A 17,475-nucleotide genomic window follows, 5' to 3' on the forward strand; every position below is an offset into this window, starting at 1 on the left:
TAAAAACCACTGGGAACAACCTCCAGGCATTTCAGCAACTGGCAAAAGTTGCTGATCTGCTCTGAAGGGCAGCAGATTTCTGTCACCTCTTCCAGCATATCCCCTGCAACTCAGAAATAAGCAAGAAGGTGCCTGTACCACATGCACTCTTTTTCCCCAGTCTCCTTTCCCACAGAAAATATGAGAGGAAAATACCGTAAAGGCAGGCAGAATTTGTATAACGCTTTATTACACTGCTGAAGACTTGGAATCAATTCTGGCAACAGCCTCTTTTCTGTTACTCTGATTGAGGAAGTCAATAGTACAATGTTCTTACAAGGTCACTGTCCGACAGAGGGAAGCACACAAACTTTGGCAATACTGTCATTTGCAACTTTGTCCTGTTAAAAGGGTAAAATCAAGCTGCAAAGTGTAATGCCATTAAAACCAGGTACCACCCAGTTGCTTATTTATTTGCAAGTTCTGTTATTTTCCAATGGCAAAGAGCAGATTAAACATTTGAGTGATACTGCAGTCACGGACTTTAGGTGAAAGACAGTAGCACAGATACTCACAACAGACTAATATATAATTATAGCAAAGCTCTATTTGGTACAAAGTGGAAAAGTCAGAGCTCACATTTTGAGAACAGAACATGCTTATGTGATTGTAAAGAAATTGGTACCTGCAGCAAGAGGCAAGACAAGTCACCATGATCTCATGTAGGAGAGAAAGGGCATCAGTAAAAGCCATGTCTGCAATGGTATCTTTTATATTTCAATCTTAACAGAAACCAACATTATGACTTAAAACTCCCTTTTAAAACAAACCTGATGATGTTGTTATACTTTACACAATGTCAACTAAGGATCTAACTTTACTACAAGTACATATCAGTCCTCCTGAATTCCCATGAAAGCGCTTGCAAACTGCATAGCTAGGTCAAAAGAATCACCCAATGTAAGGCTACCGCCAAATTGACCCTTTTATTGTATTTGGAAATACTGATCTCCAAAATAACGCACTTTCAGGGTAACTAGAAAACATACTTCTAGACTGCAGGTTTGGAAAAAGTAAGTGGCAAGAGATACATTTTAGAATGAGGTAAACATACTGCATAGGCTATATATTTAAATCCAAATTCCAAAAGTTATTTGGCTTAACCATGAAGTTATTTAAAATTGAACAGAAAGAAAAAACTATATACTTACAAAAATCTGAAAACAAATCCAGGTTGGCTCTAGCAGCAAGTTAGAAAATCACCCATTTACAACGAACATTTCCTACTGTGCTTTTTTTTTTCTTTTTTCAAGTTAGCCAGACAAAAGCACAATTTGAAAAGAACTTTGCTGCTTTTTCCATGGAGCTGTTCCTTCCAGAATACATGCTCAATCTCAGCTTGTGTCCTTCAGTTAATCTGACCCAAGACTGGTACTGGACACACAATGTTACAACATACCAGTGAATACTGGCCTTCCAGCCCATACTGCAGCTTTTCTTGCCCCAGCCTGCATTCTGAAGCAATGACAAAGCTTTATGACACAGGGTGTTCAGAATAGAGACTGGTGCTTAACAGAGTGTCATAGACCTCAATTATCTTTTAAAACCATTTGAAAACAAAGTTATAATTAACAGTAGTGCCTTTTGTGAGTCTTGTATTTTTATTTAAAATGTGTTCTTGCAGGTTCGCCTTTTTTTAGTATTCCCTTGTACCAGTGCTTAGTTCCCAAAAATCACTCCTGTCAAGCAATGCAATTTCCTGAAAAGATAGTATCTTCCATCCTCACCACATTTTCAATAAACTCTGTAGAAGACAGTCAATGATCAGACTAAGATAAAGTGCATATATTCCTTTCTGATACAGGCAACAGAGTTGTGGACTGAAAAAATAAATCATACTGAAAACTGAAAACCACACCAAAAAAAAGTATCGTACTGTGGCCATTTAGCACCTCACAATTAAGTTGTCTCACTGAGTACTACCCAAAAATACTTTTCTTCAAGTGTCTGTTAGCTTAAAAAAAAGGGAACTTATAACATTAAAAAATAATGGTTCCTTTTTAATTAGACTCTGAGAATCACGAATTTATGTAACCCTTGAAAGCTACGGCTCTACCAAGGCTGGCTTACTGCCTTGACAACTCGGAAGTAGTTTGTATTTTACCCTTTGGATCCAGGCTTCAAGCTTGCAAAAGCTTTGGAGTTCTTAAGGGAATGTGAAATTTCATTGAGAAAAGAAATAAAATGATAGTCCCTTTCTGACTTCCTGGACTCAAAAATAACTACAATGGTAAAGTGAGGTTCGGGGCGAGTCAGAAAGTACGTGCTTTGGACTTTGTCATCGTAGAAGTGAACAACCTTCTCCAAACTGTTGAGGTCAGAGGTTCTATCAGTCATAATCATGATTACATTGGGCCAGTGCATAACAGGTCTGTCACTGGGCAGAGACACCACTGCAGGGTACTGATCCACTCCTTTGGGTGCTTCCCTGTAAGAATGGGGATGATGATAACCATGTCCCTGAAAACTCTCTGATCCACGATTGTCAAAAATTAAGGAAACATTGACGGCATCATACTTCCGGATGAAGCTGGAAATTTTCCCAAAATAATCAGGATTTGTTTTAGCAGTCAAAGTTTTCATTTCAGATGCTGTTGTTTGTCGACTAAGGGCCTCATGAAAGTAAAAGCTAAACTTGGCAAGGAGAATGTTCTTGAGCTTCATCAGCCAGAGGAAGAGGTGCGGAGGTTGTACAGCCTTCTGAGACTGCCCTCCAAACAGATGTTTCTTGGTCTCTCGCTGTTTCTCAAAAATTTGGCCCCAAGTCTGTAGTTTTGTGTGAGCACTGTGCAAGTTGACCAGGGATGGAAGGAACTTCCACTCTGAGATCTGAGCCTGAGCCTTTAAGAGATGTGCAAGCACATCTACCTCCAGCTGGAAACTGCTTTCAAGAGGACTGAGGATTGGATGATGAAATCTAGAAAACAACATTAGTTAAGACATGAGAACTGCTATACACAACAGTGAAATAATCAGATAGGATTTGTCAGTTCACAGACAGAAGACCAAACATTAAAACAGAGTAAAGTGTAAACCAGAAAATAACGTTAATTTAAAAAACAGTTCTTCTAACATAATTATGGCAAATATTTTAATGAACATACAGTACTTCACTTTTGACAACAACATGTCTAAGACCTTTATCTATCAAAGCAAGGGAATTCTATTTGATCAGTTCAAGAACAATCACTGTTCATCTTGATCCATGAACTACTATAACACCATTTCTCTTTAAATTCAAGTGGCTTTGTTCCAATTTAAAATCCCTTCTGATGGTAAAACACATCTTGATAGTTCTGGAATAGCAGTAAGACACTAAGTTAAATTAAAGGAGTTGCTACAAATTTGTTGTTTGTACAGTGGAGCTATAAGGAAGCCAAGCCTTTATTTTTTTTAAAAAAAACACAATAAAATTGTGATGGAAAATTAGTCAATAGAACCATGATTAACTGTATTTACCAATAAGCCAGGTCTCAAACTTCAAACCTCGGTGAACTAAAAGCAATGAAAGGGAAAAACACTTGGCAGGATTTCATCATATCATACTGAAGATGTTGTAACAACTAATTTCTCTTACTAAAAATTCAGGTCAAGATCAGCTCTCAATTTAACAAATGTTTTAAAAAACCCACCCCAAACTCACAACACTTCATCTACCAAGTAAAAGTACCACTGCACTTCTTATTCACAAGTGATCCTACCATTAGAACAAATCTCGATTAAATGGAATTTTATAGATCCATTCTATAGCTTTCTCACTTTATTTTTTCCTAAATGCCAGCAGAAAAAAAAAAGATCCAGCCTACCTCCCCTTCCCTTGATACTCAAATGACTTATAAACTCATCAACATAATCAATAAATACATACTTAAACTGTGCAAAACTGTTCCAGTTACAGAAAGAATGAGTCTTCAGCAAACAGAGAAGTGGCCTTCTTAGTAAATGCGTTCCCTAAAAGGCATTTAAGACTCCTTAAGAAATCTCCAGCAAAGAACGACCAATAGTTCAAAGACAAGACTTCATGAGGTTTCCATTTAAGATAGATTTATCCCCTCATTTCAGGAAAATATCCTGGGTCTTGTTTTTGTTTTAAAACAAAGAAGTTTATGCTGAATTCTTCCAACCTTTAACAGCTCATCTTCACACAGAGTAAAAGCAACTCCATTATTCCCCTCAGCTCCCAGGACACAATACATAAAATCCATTTTAGAAATACTTGGTTCAAAACCAAAACACTTAATTCCATTGTGGACCAGAGGAGAGAATGAGAATTTTAGGCTTTTCATCCTCTCTCCCTTCACTATTTTTTGACTTTCCATCAAGATCTTGCCAAAACATTAATTCTCAGGTTTGTGAAAATCGTCTGACAATTTTATCACTATTTTTAAGCATCTCTTTTTTTTGGCAACCACAATACATGTCTTGAAAGGATTTTCTACTCAGACACATGTCCAAATTTATTTGAAGAAAATGAAATTAATAATACCATAAATCAGTTTATGCACCATGTTCTGCAAACAGGCTAGGTTGACCAGCCACCTTCTGTACACAGTACATGTCAGCAACCATCACATTACCTGTTATACCAGATACAGTGATTACTGACTACTTCAGTGGGCTGAGAAGTCCAGAGCATATTTACCTTTCTTTGAACAAGAATCAATTAGAAATAATATTCTGTTAATAGTCAACATTATGTATTTCCAATGATTCTGGTATTCAGAGTTTTGCTGCCACATATGTTAAAAAAAAGCATATACAACATTATTTGTTCCAGATAGTCCTATCAAGTGCTCACTTAGCAATGTGGCTTCAACACACTTGCAGTCAAACAAGGTTATCCTTCAGTCTTAAAAGCAATTAAAAAAATGTATGCTAATGCAGCACTGCCAAGTCTCCTGGATTAACATTATGATGAATAGCTTTAGATTTCTACTTTCTTCATGGCGCATACCTATCTTCATGTTTCACTACACAGCAGAATTTGCTAAACCATTTTAATCCAAAAACACACACCTCGGCCACAGCTGAGAAGCTTGATAAGGCTGCAGAGCAAACTAACAGGTAATGTACTCAGCACATCTGCTGTAATAAAGTTTCATAACACACAGAAGCATCTGACTGAGCTCAATATCACTTAAAACAGACAGGGATTTATAATATTTCAATAAACCAGAGTGTTAAGAACTTAAAACCACAGTGGAAAATTGATTTTTTTAGCTAATCATTCTCAAAGGCAGATGGATGCTGGAGTTTTGTTTTGCAGACTATGAAGAAGCCTCATTTTTCTTGAGTTTTTAACTTCCTTCCATGGAACATCCATGCATGCATGTATTTATGCTGACTAAAATGATGACACAAATGCTGACTAGATTAAAAACATTAAGACTTAAAAATAATTACATTAAAATAGGTTTAATAGTTACTTATTCATTTTGCACTAAGCTTTTAAAGGATCCTGCTTCTCATGCTGTTTCAATTATTTCAGTTAAGAACCAACCCAAACCAACAGTTAAAAAAACCACAGAAAAAGTTACTTCTCCAGCTGTGTTCTATAGAAAAACAGAAAAATGTCTAGTATTGGCTATGTTCAAGTCAGCAGTAAGTACCACCAAAACAGGTTTAAGCTGTTCAAAAGTTAATGATTTTTCAGATACGAACAATATGACTCTGTTGTTGACAGTCAATTAATTCTGCCATTCCTTTATCAGCAAGTAATTATTTGCTCTAAGTTATCTGAGCAGCTATTTTTAGATGTAAAGGAAAGAAACCAAGGCCAGAACCTCTCTACAGAACAGATGCCCTGTCTGGCCCTAGCACAGTTGGCTAAAATAACGGCATACATCCTCAACTGCAACTGAAGAATACATTGACAGAGGAAAGAGACTGGGTAAGGACGAGGTAATTTGACCTTTCACCTGAGAGGCTCAACAGACTGTAAAACACAACAGGTTTCCAGACAGCACACATGAACATAAAAGCCCCCAGAAACTGATCTGAGGAATCTAAAGGAAGCTATCATTATACCCACTTTTTCCAGAAATATTCTATATGTGACTGGGGAGAACCACACAGAAGCTACTTAATTAGCTCTAACAGCATCTTAGAAAGTCTCTATCTTAGAGATTTCTCATTAACCCAAAGCAAGATTGTCAGTTCTTTTCCCAGGGAGACACTGCTTATTTTTTTTAAAGAGGTTATAACACTACCTTAGAAGCACAGACCTGTCACTGAAATTAATTTAAATGGCACATTTATCAGTAAAACATTTCATATATTACAGTCTCCAGTCACTTCATCAAAAGTATCAATTTTGTTTTTCAGATTTTTAATGGTGCTGTTGACTCGGGACATGGTCAGAATAGATGGCAATGGTTCGTGTACAACATAAATCAATTTGAAAAAAAAAACACACCATCAACTTACCTCCCTTTACTCTTTAATGTTTATCACATCAAGGAAAAAATATGTAAATTTCACGTTGTATTAGACCAACAGCCCTGATAGTCTACGGGTTCACAAAAAAATCACTAGTAAGATCATATACACTAGTTTTGATTTTCAAATCACAAAATTACATAGCAATTTTCCCAAGTTATTCCTAAAAAAAGGAGCCAGCTGCAGTGCTTCGATTTGGAATATCAGAAAGCAGCACTGAATTATTTCTGCTAGATGTACACCTTAAAAATCATAACTGGGGAAAAAAACCCAACCAACCTACTTCAGCATATTCTCCCCAAACGTCATCTTAGACACTACTTCACTAACAAAAGATTTGAAAGAATTCAACTACATTTGAAAGTTAACTTCCTACAATGGCCACCTTCTTTTGCTTTAAAATAAGGAGGTAGAATCTAATCTGTTCTCTCTTTTTTTAAACTGCCATCACTTTGAAGGCTCATTATCTGTTACATGTGAAATACCCACCCCAGAGTAACTTAGAAACATCCTGAGATTCTTGTAACAGGAACTATTAGATCTTAACTTCAAGAAACCATAATGGCAGGGACCAAAGACTCAGAGGTGCTCCTTCTGCTGGCTCTAATACCTCTCAAAAGAAATGATGATAGAGCACTGTAAAACCCTACTAGGTAGACCAGATAGTTGTGGTGTAGCTTTTAGAATGAAGCAGACATATATTCTAGTATAAAAAGTAAAACTGTCACACAAATACCAGTTTCATTTATATATCAATTTTACTGAAGTTCATATGGAATTAAGTCTTGTTTCCTCTCCACTCCCAGTGAAAAAGCACAAGAAATCCTACACATAACAAAAATGATTCTTCCTCTTTGCTGAATGCGAACACATCTAATGTTAATTAAGGAACAGGAAAGATTACTCCTAGAGCATGATGACAGAAACACTCTCCCATTTTTATTCTTCTTCAGAGGAGTCATATTTTGAGACCACACATCTGATGCTGCTGACCAACATTAACTTCATGCACGAATTCATGCAAGGGGCTGTGCTGCTCAGCAGTCAAAGGACGGTAAAGTCTTTAGGCTTGCTTTGAACCTCAACATCATTTATCACAGATCAGGTGTCTGAATACTTACTGCCAGCAAATAAGCACTGACCTTGAGCTGTATTTCCTTAAGATGGATTCCAAAATGTTTACCAGTTCCTCAGAGTTAATGAACTTTTGGGTGCTGAGCGTGTACATTTTTTCATAGAAGTCAGCAATTTCCATCCGAGCCTGAACAAAAAAACAGAGCTGTTCAGACAGGTGAGAAAGCAGCTCTTCCAAGTGAGGAGCTGTTCCTCCTAGTGCATTGTGACCCGTCGCCACCACCTTCTTCAGCTCATTATGCAGAGATGTGTAGATGGTTCGGATGGAGTCCTTTCGGCTGAAGAATGACTGACCACCTGTTCAGATAAATATGGAGGTATTACCAAAATCCAGGGACAGAAAAGATACACAGCAATACTGGAAAATTGTATATAACTTTATATACAAGTGCTTAAATAATGCTTATTTTCCCCCAGGTGTTCCTAACTGTTGTTTGATCAACGTGTTGGTTTTTTTTTTGTAATCAGGAATTTCAGTATATTATTTTGCAAGTAACTGAATTTCGCATAGCATATACTCAGAAGCATTTCAAGTAATTTCATGCAAGTCAGACTTGTCCCAATTCATATCTCAGCAGCCAACAACTGCTGCAAAACTTCAACTCCCTCACATCTGCCTTAGTTTTGGCATGACCTTTCAGAAAAGAAGGCTTTAGTTTGCTACTATTAGCCTGGCAATACTGTTATCTGCGTTAAGTCAGAACAATCGAGTCATCAGGAAATTTTTAATAGCCTCCACTCCAATTAATAACTCTAGATCTTTTCAAGAGAATTCCCCTAATGATATCTGTTCAATCGTAAAGCACTCGAATTTGCAACACAAGCTTTAAATCGGAACTATGCGACATTTGTGTGTACAAACCTAAAGTTTCCTGTCCCTACACAATCTTAACATAATCCAGAATTCAAATGGAAAACAATCACAGTTTATCTCAGTGAGACCACAGTGCAGATTAATCCGTAACTAAAACTGGGCAGGGGAGGAAATCTGTGCTTATCAACCTGCTCAACACTATAAGGAATTTAAATAAAGAAAAGACAGAAGTAGAGGGTCAAAGTGAAAAATACTTAACTTCGATGTTACCAAAAGACTGTACAAAGGTACTAACCTTATTTCATGATTTCTATGAACACATGCCCTTATGTGCCACTGTGGTACTCAACAGCTGCAGCAGAGCAAGGATCACAGGGACTAAATCTGCAGAACTTTGAGATTCCAAATTTAGGTTCCACTTTGAAACTGCTTATAAATGTTGTAATGGTGGATAGCCCTTTTCACATCCATTTTACGCATGTAATGTTCAAGAGCAACCTCAGCAACTTGAAGCAGGAAGGCAGAGAACTTGTTACGGTGAAACAGCTACCTTACTAAGACGAGAGTAGCCTCCCAGGTCATGGGCAGAATGAAATATCATCTATTGCTGTTGTTCATGAAGTATATAAACAAACAAAACTCTGTCCCTTCCGTTGTCAATTTTATCCTTTCTACAAGCACCAAATTCACTTTTTAAAGTCTGCCTTACAGACTGAGTTTTGTCTGTAAAGATCTTCTATAGCATAGTTCCAATTTACCATTTAAACACCAAAGCAGAATTTTCTCGATGTTTTACTGCATTACACATCAGACGCATATCCCTTGATCTATTTTCCATGCCAGTCTGCAGTTCAAAGAGAAAATCGTCAGCTTTGCCCAGAGGGCAACATGACAGCTCATCCTGTGCCAGTTTGGGATTTTTCTGTTCATGTACAGAGAGAGCAAGAAGCAGCCAAGATTACGGCCCCGACTTCCTGAGACCCTGCAGAGTCTGCACCAATAACAATTCCTAGGAGGCTATCTCCAGCCCCAAGTCCTTACACATATCCATCTCTAATATTAGGCCCTAGAACTGTGACATGAAAAAGTCCTCTGGTCACCCCAGCGAGCTCGCCTTTGCCAGAATCTCAGCCAGGGCATCCCAGCACAGAGGCACCTCTGGCTAAATACTGGGAAATGCAGGTAGGTAGCCCACCGGCCAATAAAGAGATGCACCGATCTGCCAGCCACCTGCGCTCCCATTTATCCGTCGGGGGCAGCCCGAACAGCACGGCCGATTTCTCCTTGGGCCACGGACACTCGCTAACTTAGCCCCCAGCGTTTCAAACGCACGAACACGCCCCTCGCCGAGGCCGGGGGCACCAACAGATTTCCGCACAGGGCGACGGCAGCCACCCCCTCCCCGCCGCGCCGCCGACACCCGCGCAGCTAACGCCGGGGCAGGCCGCGAGGGGGCACGGGCCGCCGCGCCGCCAGCGCCGCCCTCTGGGGCGAGCGAGGGGCAGCCCGCAGAGGGGCGGGGGCGGGGGCCCGGGGGCCCGGGGCCCGAGGGCCCGGAGGCGGATCCCTGCCCGCGGGGCGCGAGGGGCGCGGCCGGGCGGTACCTAGCTTCTGGCCCAGGAAGGTCATGCTGTGGTAGGCCTTCTCGGCGGCGGCCAGGTGCGCCAGCCCGGCCAGCAGGGCCAGCCAGCTGGCCCCCGCGCTCTTGTTGGCCTCCCGCTCCTTCTCCACATTGTCCTTGGCCTTGTCGTAGGAGAAGATGCCCAGGTGGGAGAAGAAAGTCTCCAGCACGGCCTGCTCCACCGGCACCGGTGCGCCCAGCGGGATGGCCTCCCCCATCCCGCCCGGCGGTGCCGCCGCCTTCTCCGCAACGACCGCGGTTTCCGGGTCCGGCGCGGCGGCCGCGTGAGGGAGGCAGCAGGCGCCGCCCTACCCACGCGCCTGCCCTTGTCACGTGACAAGCGAGGCGGGGAGGCGGGAGCCCGCCAGGGTCACGTGACGGGCGGGGCCGCGGGCAGCTCGCTTGGCGGGCGGGAGGCGGCCGCGCGGGAGCCGGCCCCAGGCAGCGCCGCAAGCCGCGCGGCGTTCCAGCGGTATCCCCGCTCCCGGCAGGCCCCGGGCCTGGAGGCTGCGAAGCCGGAGGACTAACCCAGGGAACCGCAGCCGCGGGCCGGCCGCGCCCGCCCCGCGATGCCCTCGGCTGCCCGCGCCGGCAGCGCTGCCGGTAACAAGCCCTCTCCCACCCTGCCGCGATGCTTTTTAGGAACCTTGGCCTGGTTTCAGCGGGGATAGAGTTAATTTTCTTCTTAGTAGTTAGTACCCTGCTGTATTTTGGCTGTAATGTGAGAACAATGTTAATCACTGCACTGATGAGTTTAGTTGTTGCTGGGTGATGTTTATACTGAATCGAGGACTGTTAGTTCTTTGGGCCCTGCCAGCCAGAGGGCTGGGGGGAGGGGGGCACAGCCAGGACAGCTGACCCGAACTAGCCAAAGGGGTATTCCATACCATATGATGTCATGCTGAGTATATAAGCTGGGGGAAGAACAAGGAAGGGAGGGATATTTGGCATTATGGCATTTGTCTTCCCAAGTAACCATTAGCATGATGGAGCCTGGGGATGGCTGAACACCTGCCTGCAAGTGGGAAGTAGTGAATGAATTCCTTGTGTTCCTTGTTTAGCTTTGCTTGCATGCACGGCTTTTGCTTTACCTATTAACCCTTGAATTTTACATTCCTTTCTGATTCTTCTCTCCATCCCTCTGGGTGAGGGGGAGTGAGCAAGTGGCTGCATGGTGCTTGGTTGCTGGCCAGGGTTAAACCATGACAAACCTGAAGCCCGTTGTCATGTGAAACTGTTCTTCTCAAGTTAAAAAGTTCCAAAATACAAGGTCTTGCTGGTGACCCTGTTCCTAGCCTTTGGTATTACCGTGGTGGGACTGCCGCAGGGCCATCCAGCCACTTTGCCATTACAGTTTCCCCTCCCTTGCAACTGGGAGATCGTAAATTGCTGAAATTAACCCCCTTTTTTTCAGATCAGATGTTCAATATTCAGCCCAGATGAGCTCCCCGAAATGATTCACTGTGGAGGCAATGAGCTCAAAGCTCAGCTGCAGGGCCGCGAGGCTGTGGATGGAACTGGGGGCTGCTGGGGTAGCACTGACTGGTCCAACTCTTGTGGGCCACCCTCTTTACCCTAAGCAAGGCTCGCTTGAAATCAACAGGCAGTTCCTCTCAGGGCTGAGTTGCAGCTCTCTAGCTACCCCAAAACTAAAACATTCCCAGTTCCCTCTCTGGACAGTCTTTCCCTGTACTCTACTCACACCTGCATTTGTTTTTAAGCTGGCAGCCAGACAAAACACAGCGTGTTCTCTTAACTCTGGGCAAGACCTGTATACTGATCAAACAAGCTGCCTACCTCTGGTTCAGAAAACTCAAAGCACACTGCAATTTTCAATAGGCACCAGATGTAAAAAATGGCTTTAGGTGTGAAGCAGCCTTTTAAATTAACCTTTACTACAGCGTCAGCAATAGTTTTTTTTACCATGGCATTATACTGTAAATATGGTAGCTTAAAGGTTGCATTTAAAATTTTTCATCAAAACAACTCATCTAATATAAAAGATAAGTCTGCCAAACCCTTCATCACTTTCAATTTCTAGGTGCAGGCACCTCTGTATGCATACGCGATTCAGAATAGTGCCTAACATCCTTGAAAAGGTTCAGGTTAGAATTAGAAGTTTTGCTTTAAATGCTTAAAACTTGAAGCAGCCAAAGTTATGAAGTCTTTTACAGCTGACAAGTTTGAGTTCTGTACGCACAAAAAGCTGCCATCTTTCTGAATTCAACTGTATTTACTTAGCACGCTGAAGGGATCTTACACCTGCTCAACAATAGACTTTGGCCTGGAAAGCTGGTTATTAAAATTTTAGTTTATTGATGGGCTAGTTTGGAAATTTAAGTCAGCACCTGAAACATTTACCTGCTTCAAGGCAATTGTACCTGTAAGTAGTAGACTGACAATAGTTTACAGAAAACAGAGTAGGGAGGGGGACTCTGAGGTATCCAGACACTGTTTCCAAAAGACAACTGGGAGTCAATGGTTCAAGTAAGACCTTTATTACAACACAGAGTTGACAGCACGTTTTCATATTTAAAAGAAAGTATTTGGTCTCTTGGTGGTGAAACGTGGTTTGTGCTGGCGACGCAGAACTCTGTGTGGCAGAGGGAACTTTATTTTAGAATCCTGCAAAAAAAATGTTTCTATGTTTATTGAGATATTAGATGAACAACAGTAGTTTGCAATAAATAGCTAAGCTATATTTAACTGCTAACTTATGTATAGAGAAGTAATGCATGCACAGCTTAGATATACTTCATAGCAGCTAACAGATGCCTTAGTCTTGCAATATTATTTTTTTTAAGAAATGCCTGCTAAAGGCAAGTTTTCTGCAACATAACACTTATTTGGTTTAGTTTTACTTCTTTTCAAACAGTTCTAGCATTGAAAGTCTTGACTGCAAACCTACACATGTAGGTTTGGCTCCCTCCTTATTTTTGCCCGCAAAACAAACCTGCACCAGGTGAGAAAGTTACCCCCTTCCAGTCCAATGTCAGACCAGGACCCACCAGCCACTGCAGTGTTACTTCACTTACATGGAACTGTTTGACTGCTGGTCTACGGCATTTGCTGGCAGCAATTTCCTCAACTTTCATGATCTGAATAGAGTGAGCACGGGCACGATGACGGGCTCCCATATCACGGTCTGTAACAAGAGAACTTAATAAATCCCAAGACATTTTCAGTTCAAAAGTCTTACTATGATCTGTTCAGGAAGTGTTTATAGTACCATCTACAGTTTTTAAAACTTCAGATCAACTCTACTTAATCATACTCGTTTTAATATCTAAAGTGATGACAGAAATATAACAGAACCAACATGCAGCAGCAAATTCTTCCTGGAACTCATAACCTCACTCATCCATGAAACTGCATCTTATTCTTCTTGATTTCAAGAAGGCACACACATACAAGGAGTAATCTATGTGAGACTATTTCATTTTTTTGCACACAAAAACTGATTCGGAATTAACAATGAAATATGATTACTGGGGAAAGACGTCTGAACTTCTGAATTTCAAAAAAATTTCCCTTCCAAAAGGAAGGTGCAAGCAAAGGTTGAATTTAAGGTTATCTTTACTTTTCTTAAAACTGACAAGTGATACAAACATACATTGATATTTAGCTACATAATTAGCCTTTCAAAGCAGCAGGAAGCCATCTGCACATGGCTTCCCTGTGGCAGTGCAAATTACTGCCTTCAAATCATGATGTCCATAGCTAGTTCCACAAGGTATGCCTGCTGAAATACTGTTGTACTTACGATGTTTCCCATGAAGATTTAACATACCTATTAAAAAACTTACCTGTCAAAAGTATTCCTGAACATAAAGGTATCAAAGTCATTGTATCATGACAAATTAAGTTCTCAGGTCTCTTATGAAGTCATTCAGTATGTTAATTAACAGGAAATATTCTAATTTAATGTAGAACCTTAAATTTCACTTTCAACAGCACTTCAGCTTTTGAAAGGCGACAAGATACATTTAATATCTGCACACATGACAAGAATATCATTATTAAGAACAATATTCTTTGGGTTTTTATGTGCATCCTCTAGTGTCCATAACACTTCTGGATTCAAGTATCAACAGCATCAGCTATACAAATGGTCTATCCCTCAAGTACTTCACAAAACAGACTGAAATCAGGACAACCCTTACTTCTCTCTGAACTGAGGCAACGAGATCTTGAAGCAACACAGACTTCCTCAGCCACCCACCCACTCCATGATTTTTTTTTTTTACTTGCTCTCCAAAGGACAGAGACTATTATGTTCCACATGTCAGCTAAAACATTCTCTCCACAAGACTTTGAAAGATATACTCAATTATTTGAAAACAATAAATATAGTGCAGGAAATATATACAGCACTTAAAAGATCATGAAACTCGTCACTAGAATTGTGGAAAGTCACACCAAGATGAAGTGAGATTATTTTGAGCTAGAGAAGCTGTATAAAGATTGGTAATGCATAAGGTACCACATACATAAAGATTTACAGACTTCTCTGGGAACTCCCCACTTTATTTTCCCAGTGCGTTTCAGTTAGCACAGATCAAGTCAGCACGCTTTATGCCCAGTTTAAGATTTAATCCTGTGCTTATATACTGGTCCTACCATTTTGTACCTCAAACAGTCAGATGTACTTACAGCACTGAGTGACAGCACCGGCCGTGGTCAAATCCCTGTACTCCCTGTACATGTTGTGAGTTCCACTACGAGAATCATAGCGCAACCAAATACCAAAATTTTTTACCCGCAGAGGGGACTTCTCATACACCTGGAATTACACAAGAGCACAAAAGTAGTTAGAGGCAGTACATCAGCAGCATTTTACAAGTTCAAGAATAAATATTTCAGAGCTCTAATGAAACCACTGTCCAGAGTTTTACTGTCAAAACCAACTGTTTGTTCCTTTTCGCTGCAGTAACACAGCTACATTCAAGTCTTGGTATTTCACAGTGAAGACTTTTTGTAACTCAGGGTGTAAAGAATCATACACACAAGAGTTCAGCTCTAAAAACTGTCTTTAAGCGTCAAAGTAGAGGACCATAAGCATACAAATACGTACTTTCCAAGAATTATGAATGTCCAGATGACTCTTGCAAGGTGTATTCCACCATAAAGCAAGTGTAATAACCAGACAACAGCACTTACTGGTGGCATAGTTTAAAACTTTGAAGTGCTGAGAAGTTAAGTTTCTTTTTAGTTTACTGGACATATACTTCGAAAAAATACTGAACGTGTCACTCAGCAACTTAAGGATAAATGAATGTCAACCTCACCCGCAATAACACCGCCTCCTATAAATTCCTTCCACATATACCAGCTGGAGTTCCTTATAAATCTCACAGTTTTATAGGTTTTTAATCCCCCACCTGGCCACAGTACACAATCTCTCCAGAAGACTTCTTCATCTTCTTCAGTTGAGAAACGAAGTACCAGAACCGGGATTTGGCTACAACATGGTTCGGAGCGAAAATCCGCATCCGGTAGAGAGGAGGAGTCGTGCACTTCGGCGTAGGCAGGCATCGCCCAACCACCTTGTACTCCCGCAGCTGGAGGGAGACGAAAGACACGCCGCCCGCAGCATGAGGCCCTCCGCGCCAGCCTGACCCCACCCCGCCGCGGCCCGGCCCCGTGGAAGGCACCGCGGCTCCACATATAAACAGCGCGGCGAGAGCAGGTCAACCCAGGGGAAGGGGGAAGAGCCCACCGGCCCAGGCGAGTCACCCCGCCGGCCCATCTGTGCCGTCCGCCGATCACGGCCCCCCGCCTAGGGGCGGCGCGGCCTCCTCACGCGTCTTGCGGGAGCGGCGCCGCCGCCATGTTGGCCGCTCGCCTCTCTCAAGGGCCGGGTAGGGCCGCTCAGGCGCGCAGAGGCCGCGCGCAAAGGCCGCTCCCGAGCGCCCCAAGCCCGCGCCGCCGCCCTCCCAACGGCCGCTTCGGCCCGATCCCGGCCGTGCCCCCGCGCCCCGGCCTTCACTTACGGTGCCCGACGCCTTCATGGTGCTGCCTGCTCCGCAGCCCGCAGGAAAGGAAAGGCCGCGTGCGCCGCCTCCCGTCACCCGCTCGCCTGCAGTCCGCCCCCCGGCCGTCCTCTCCGCTCATTGGCTGGGAGGGGAGCGCGATTGGAGGAGGCAGCCGTCACTCTGCTGCCGCGGCGGCCAGCGCCGGGTTCCGGGCCGGCGGGGTCCGCGTGGCGTGGTCCGGACCCTGCCCGCGGTGGGGTAGCCCGGCGGTGCGCCGGGACGGTCCCGGGAGCTCGCGGTCCCCGGCGTACCGGAGCCAGGAGTGCCGCGGGCCCCTCTCCACGTCACCGTGGCCGCGGACCCCGTTGCCGGCCGGCCGTGCTCGCGTTGCTGCAGAGGACGTGGCAGGGAGGACCCAGGCCGAGGCAGCCGGCGCCGCGGCCCCCTCGGGCCGGTAGCCGAGCATGCAGGGCAGCCGGGGAAACCTTCGTCCCCTGTGGTCCCGCGGGAGAGCGGGGCTACCGTGAGGCTCTCCCTGTGGATCCCCACACACGGTCCGATGGGATCCTGGTCACGGCGGGTCCCGAGGACCCGCACTCCTGCGCGCCACGGGCGAGAAGCGGCCCCGCAGTGGCGGCCGGTTCAGATCGCTCCAGCGCTGCGCACGTCACACGCTTTTGAAAGCTGCGCTGCTGTAGCCATCAGATGCCAACGGGGTTTGCCTTGAAAGTTACTGTAGCAGCAACCCTGCTGTAACGATTCTGTAAATAGCTACATCTTGTTGCTGCAGTTATTTGCATGTAGTCTTTTTTTTACTCTCCTGTAAGTCTTGATTTACAGTCACGCACGCACCTAATAAGGCAAGATCCCCCCATACATCGCAGCGTTGCACAATAGTTGGCAGGAGAGACCAACGCCACATCTGCAGGCACCACCCCGGCTACTCGTCTCCTCACAGGGAAGCCCGCGCCGATGCTCTTGCAGCACATGAGCTCGGGCCCCTCCTCGCGCGAGTCGCCGAGCAGGTCCCTCCGGCCCCGACCGCGAAACTCGCACCACAGCGGCACCGAGCGCCCCAGCCCCGCTGCCGCTGACAAAGCACGACTTCCGGATCCCGCAGGGAGCTTGGGGGCGGAACGGGCCAGTCCCGGTTGGTTAAATCGGCGCCATTGGTTTCACAGCGCCGCGGGGCGTTGCCAGCAGCGAGGAAGCGCCGCCGCTCGGGGGCCTTGCCCACGCGCCGCGGGGGGCGGGACTACGACTCCCAGGGGGCCGCGGGGCCGCGGCGGCGGCACCTCCCGCCCTGCCCTGCGCCCGGCCACCTGCCCGGGGAGGGGAGCGGAGGGCAGCGCGGCGGGCGGGGCCAGCGGAGAGGGCGCCGCGCGGCACGCTGGGAGCTGTAGTCCTGCGGCGCGGCGGCCCCGCCGCGGGCGGGCCGAGGGGCGGGGGCAGCG

General features: G+C 44.5%; 2 protein-coding genes and 1 non-coding gene across 3 annotated transcripts; all 3 read right to left on the reverse strand.

Moving 5' to 3' along the window:
* Nucleotides 1-209: 209 nt before the first annotated feature.
* On the reverse strand, nt 210-10,357 carry KICS2 (KICSTOR subunit 2). Its single transcript, XM_040595182.1, has 3 exons — nt 10,030-10,357; nt 7,620-7,908; nt 210-2,956 (listed from the first exon to the last, which is right to left on the reverse strand). The coding sequence occupies exons 1-3, from the start codon at nt 10,262-10,264 to the stop codon at nt 2,140-2,142; spliced, it is 1,341 nt and encodes a 446-aa protein (XP_040451116.1). The 5' UTR covers nt 10,265-10,357; the 3' UTR covers nt 210-2,139.
* Nucleotides 10,358-12,528: 2,171 nt separating this feature from the next.
* RPL18A (ribosomal protein L18a) lies at nt 12,529-16,172 on the reverse strand. The gene is made up of 5 exons (XM_040596188.1): nt 16,040-16,172; nt 15,428-15,607; nt 14,700-14,829; nt 13,082-13,191; nt 12,529-12,671 (listed from the first exon to the last, which is right to left on the reverse strand). Exons 1-5 carry the CDS (start codon nt 16,055-16,057, stop codon nt 12,579-12,581), a joined length of 531 nt encoding a protein of 176 aa, XP_040452122.1. The 5' UTR covers nt 16,058-16,172; the 3' UTR covers nt 12,529-12,578.
* On the reverse strand, nt 13,969-14,100 carry LOC121089701. The gene has a single exon (XR_005828328.1). It is a non-coding gene; the product is annotated as a small nucleolar RNA SNORA68 (small nucleolar RNA).
* Nucleotides 16,173-17,475: the final 1,303 nt, after the last annotated feature.

This window comes from Falco naumanni, chromosome 5 (genome assembly GCF_017639655.2).
Source record: "Falco naumanni isolate bFalNau1 chromosome 5, bFalNau1.pat, whole genome shotgun sequence".
Taxonomy (NCBI): Eukaryota; Metazoa; Chordata; class Aves; order Falconiformes; family Falconidae; genus Falco; species Falco naumanni.

Coding starts and splice junctions, on each gene's coding strand:
- KICS2 (XM_040595182.1), bottom strand. CDS start 10,264: ATGGGGGAGGCCATCCCGCTGGGCGCACCGGTGCCGGTGGAGCAGGCC. Junction 7,909..10,029: donor CTTCCTGGGCCAGAAGCTAG/GTACCGCCCGGC, acceptor TTATCTGAACAG/GTGGTCAGTCATTCTTCAGC. Junction 2,957..7,619: donor TTAAGGAAATACAGCTCAAG/GTCAGTGCTTAT, acceptor GTTGTTTTCTAG/ATTTCATCATCCAATCCTCA.
- RPL18A (XM_040596188.1), bottom strand. Junction 14,830..15,427: donor AGATTGTGTACTGTGGCCAG/GTGGGGGATTAA, acceptor GTGTAATTCCAG/GTGTATGAGAAGTCCCCTCT. Junction 12,672..13,081: donor CAGCAGTCAAACAGTTCCAT/GTAAGTGAAGTA, acceptor TTTTTTTTGCAG/GATTCTAAAATAAAGTTCCC.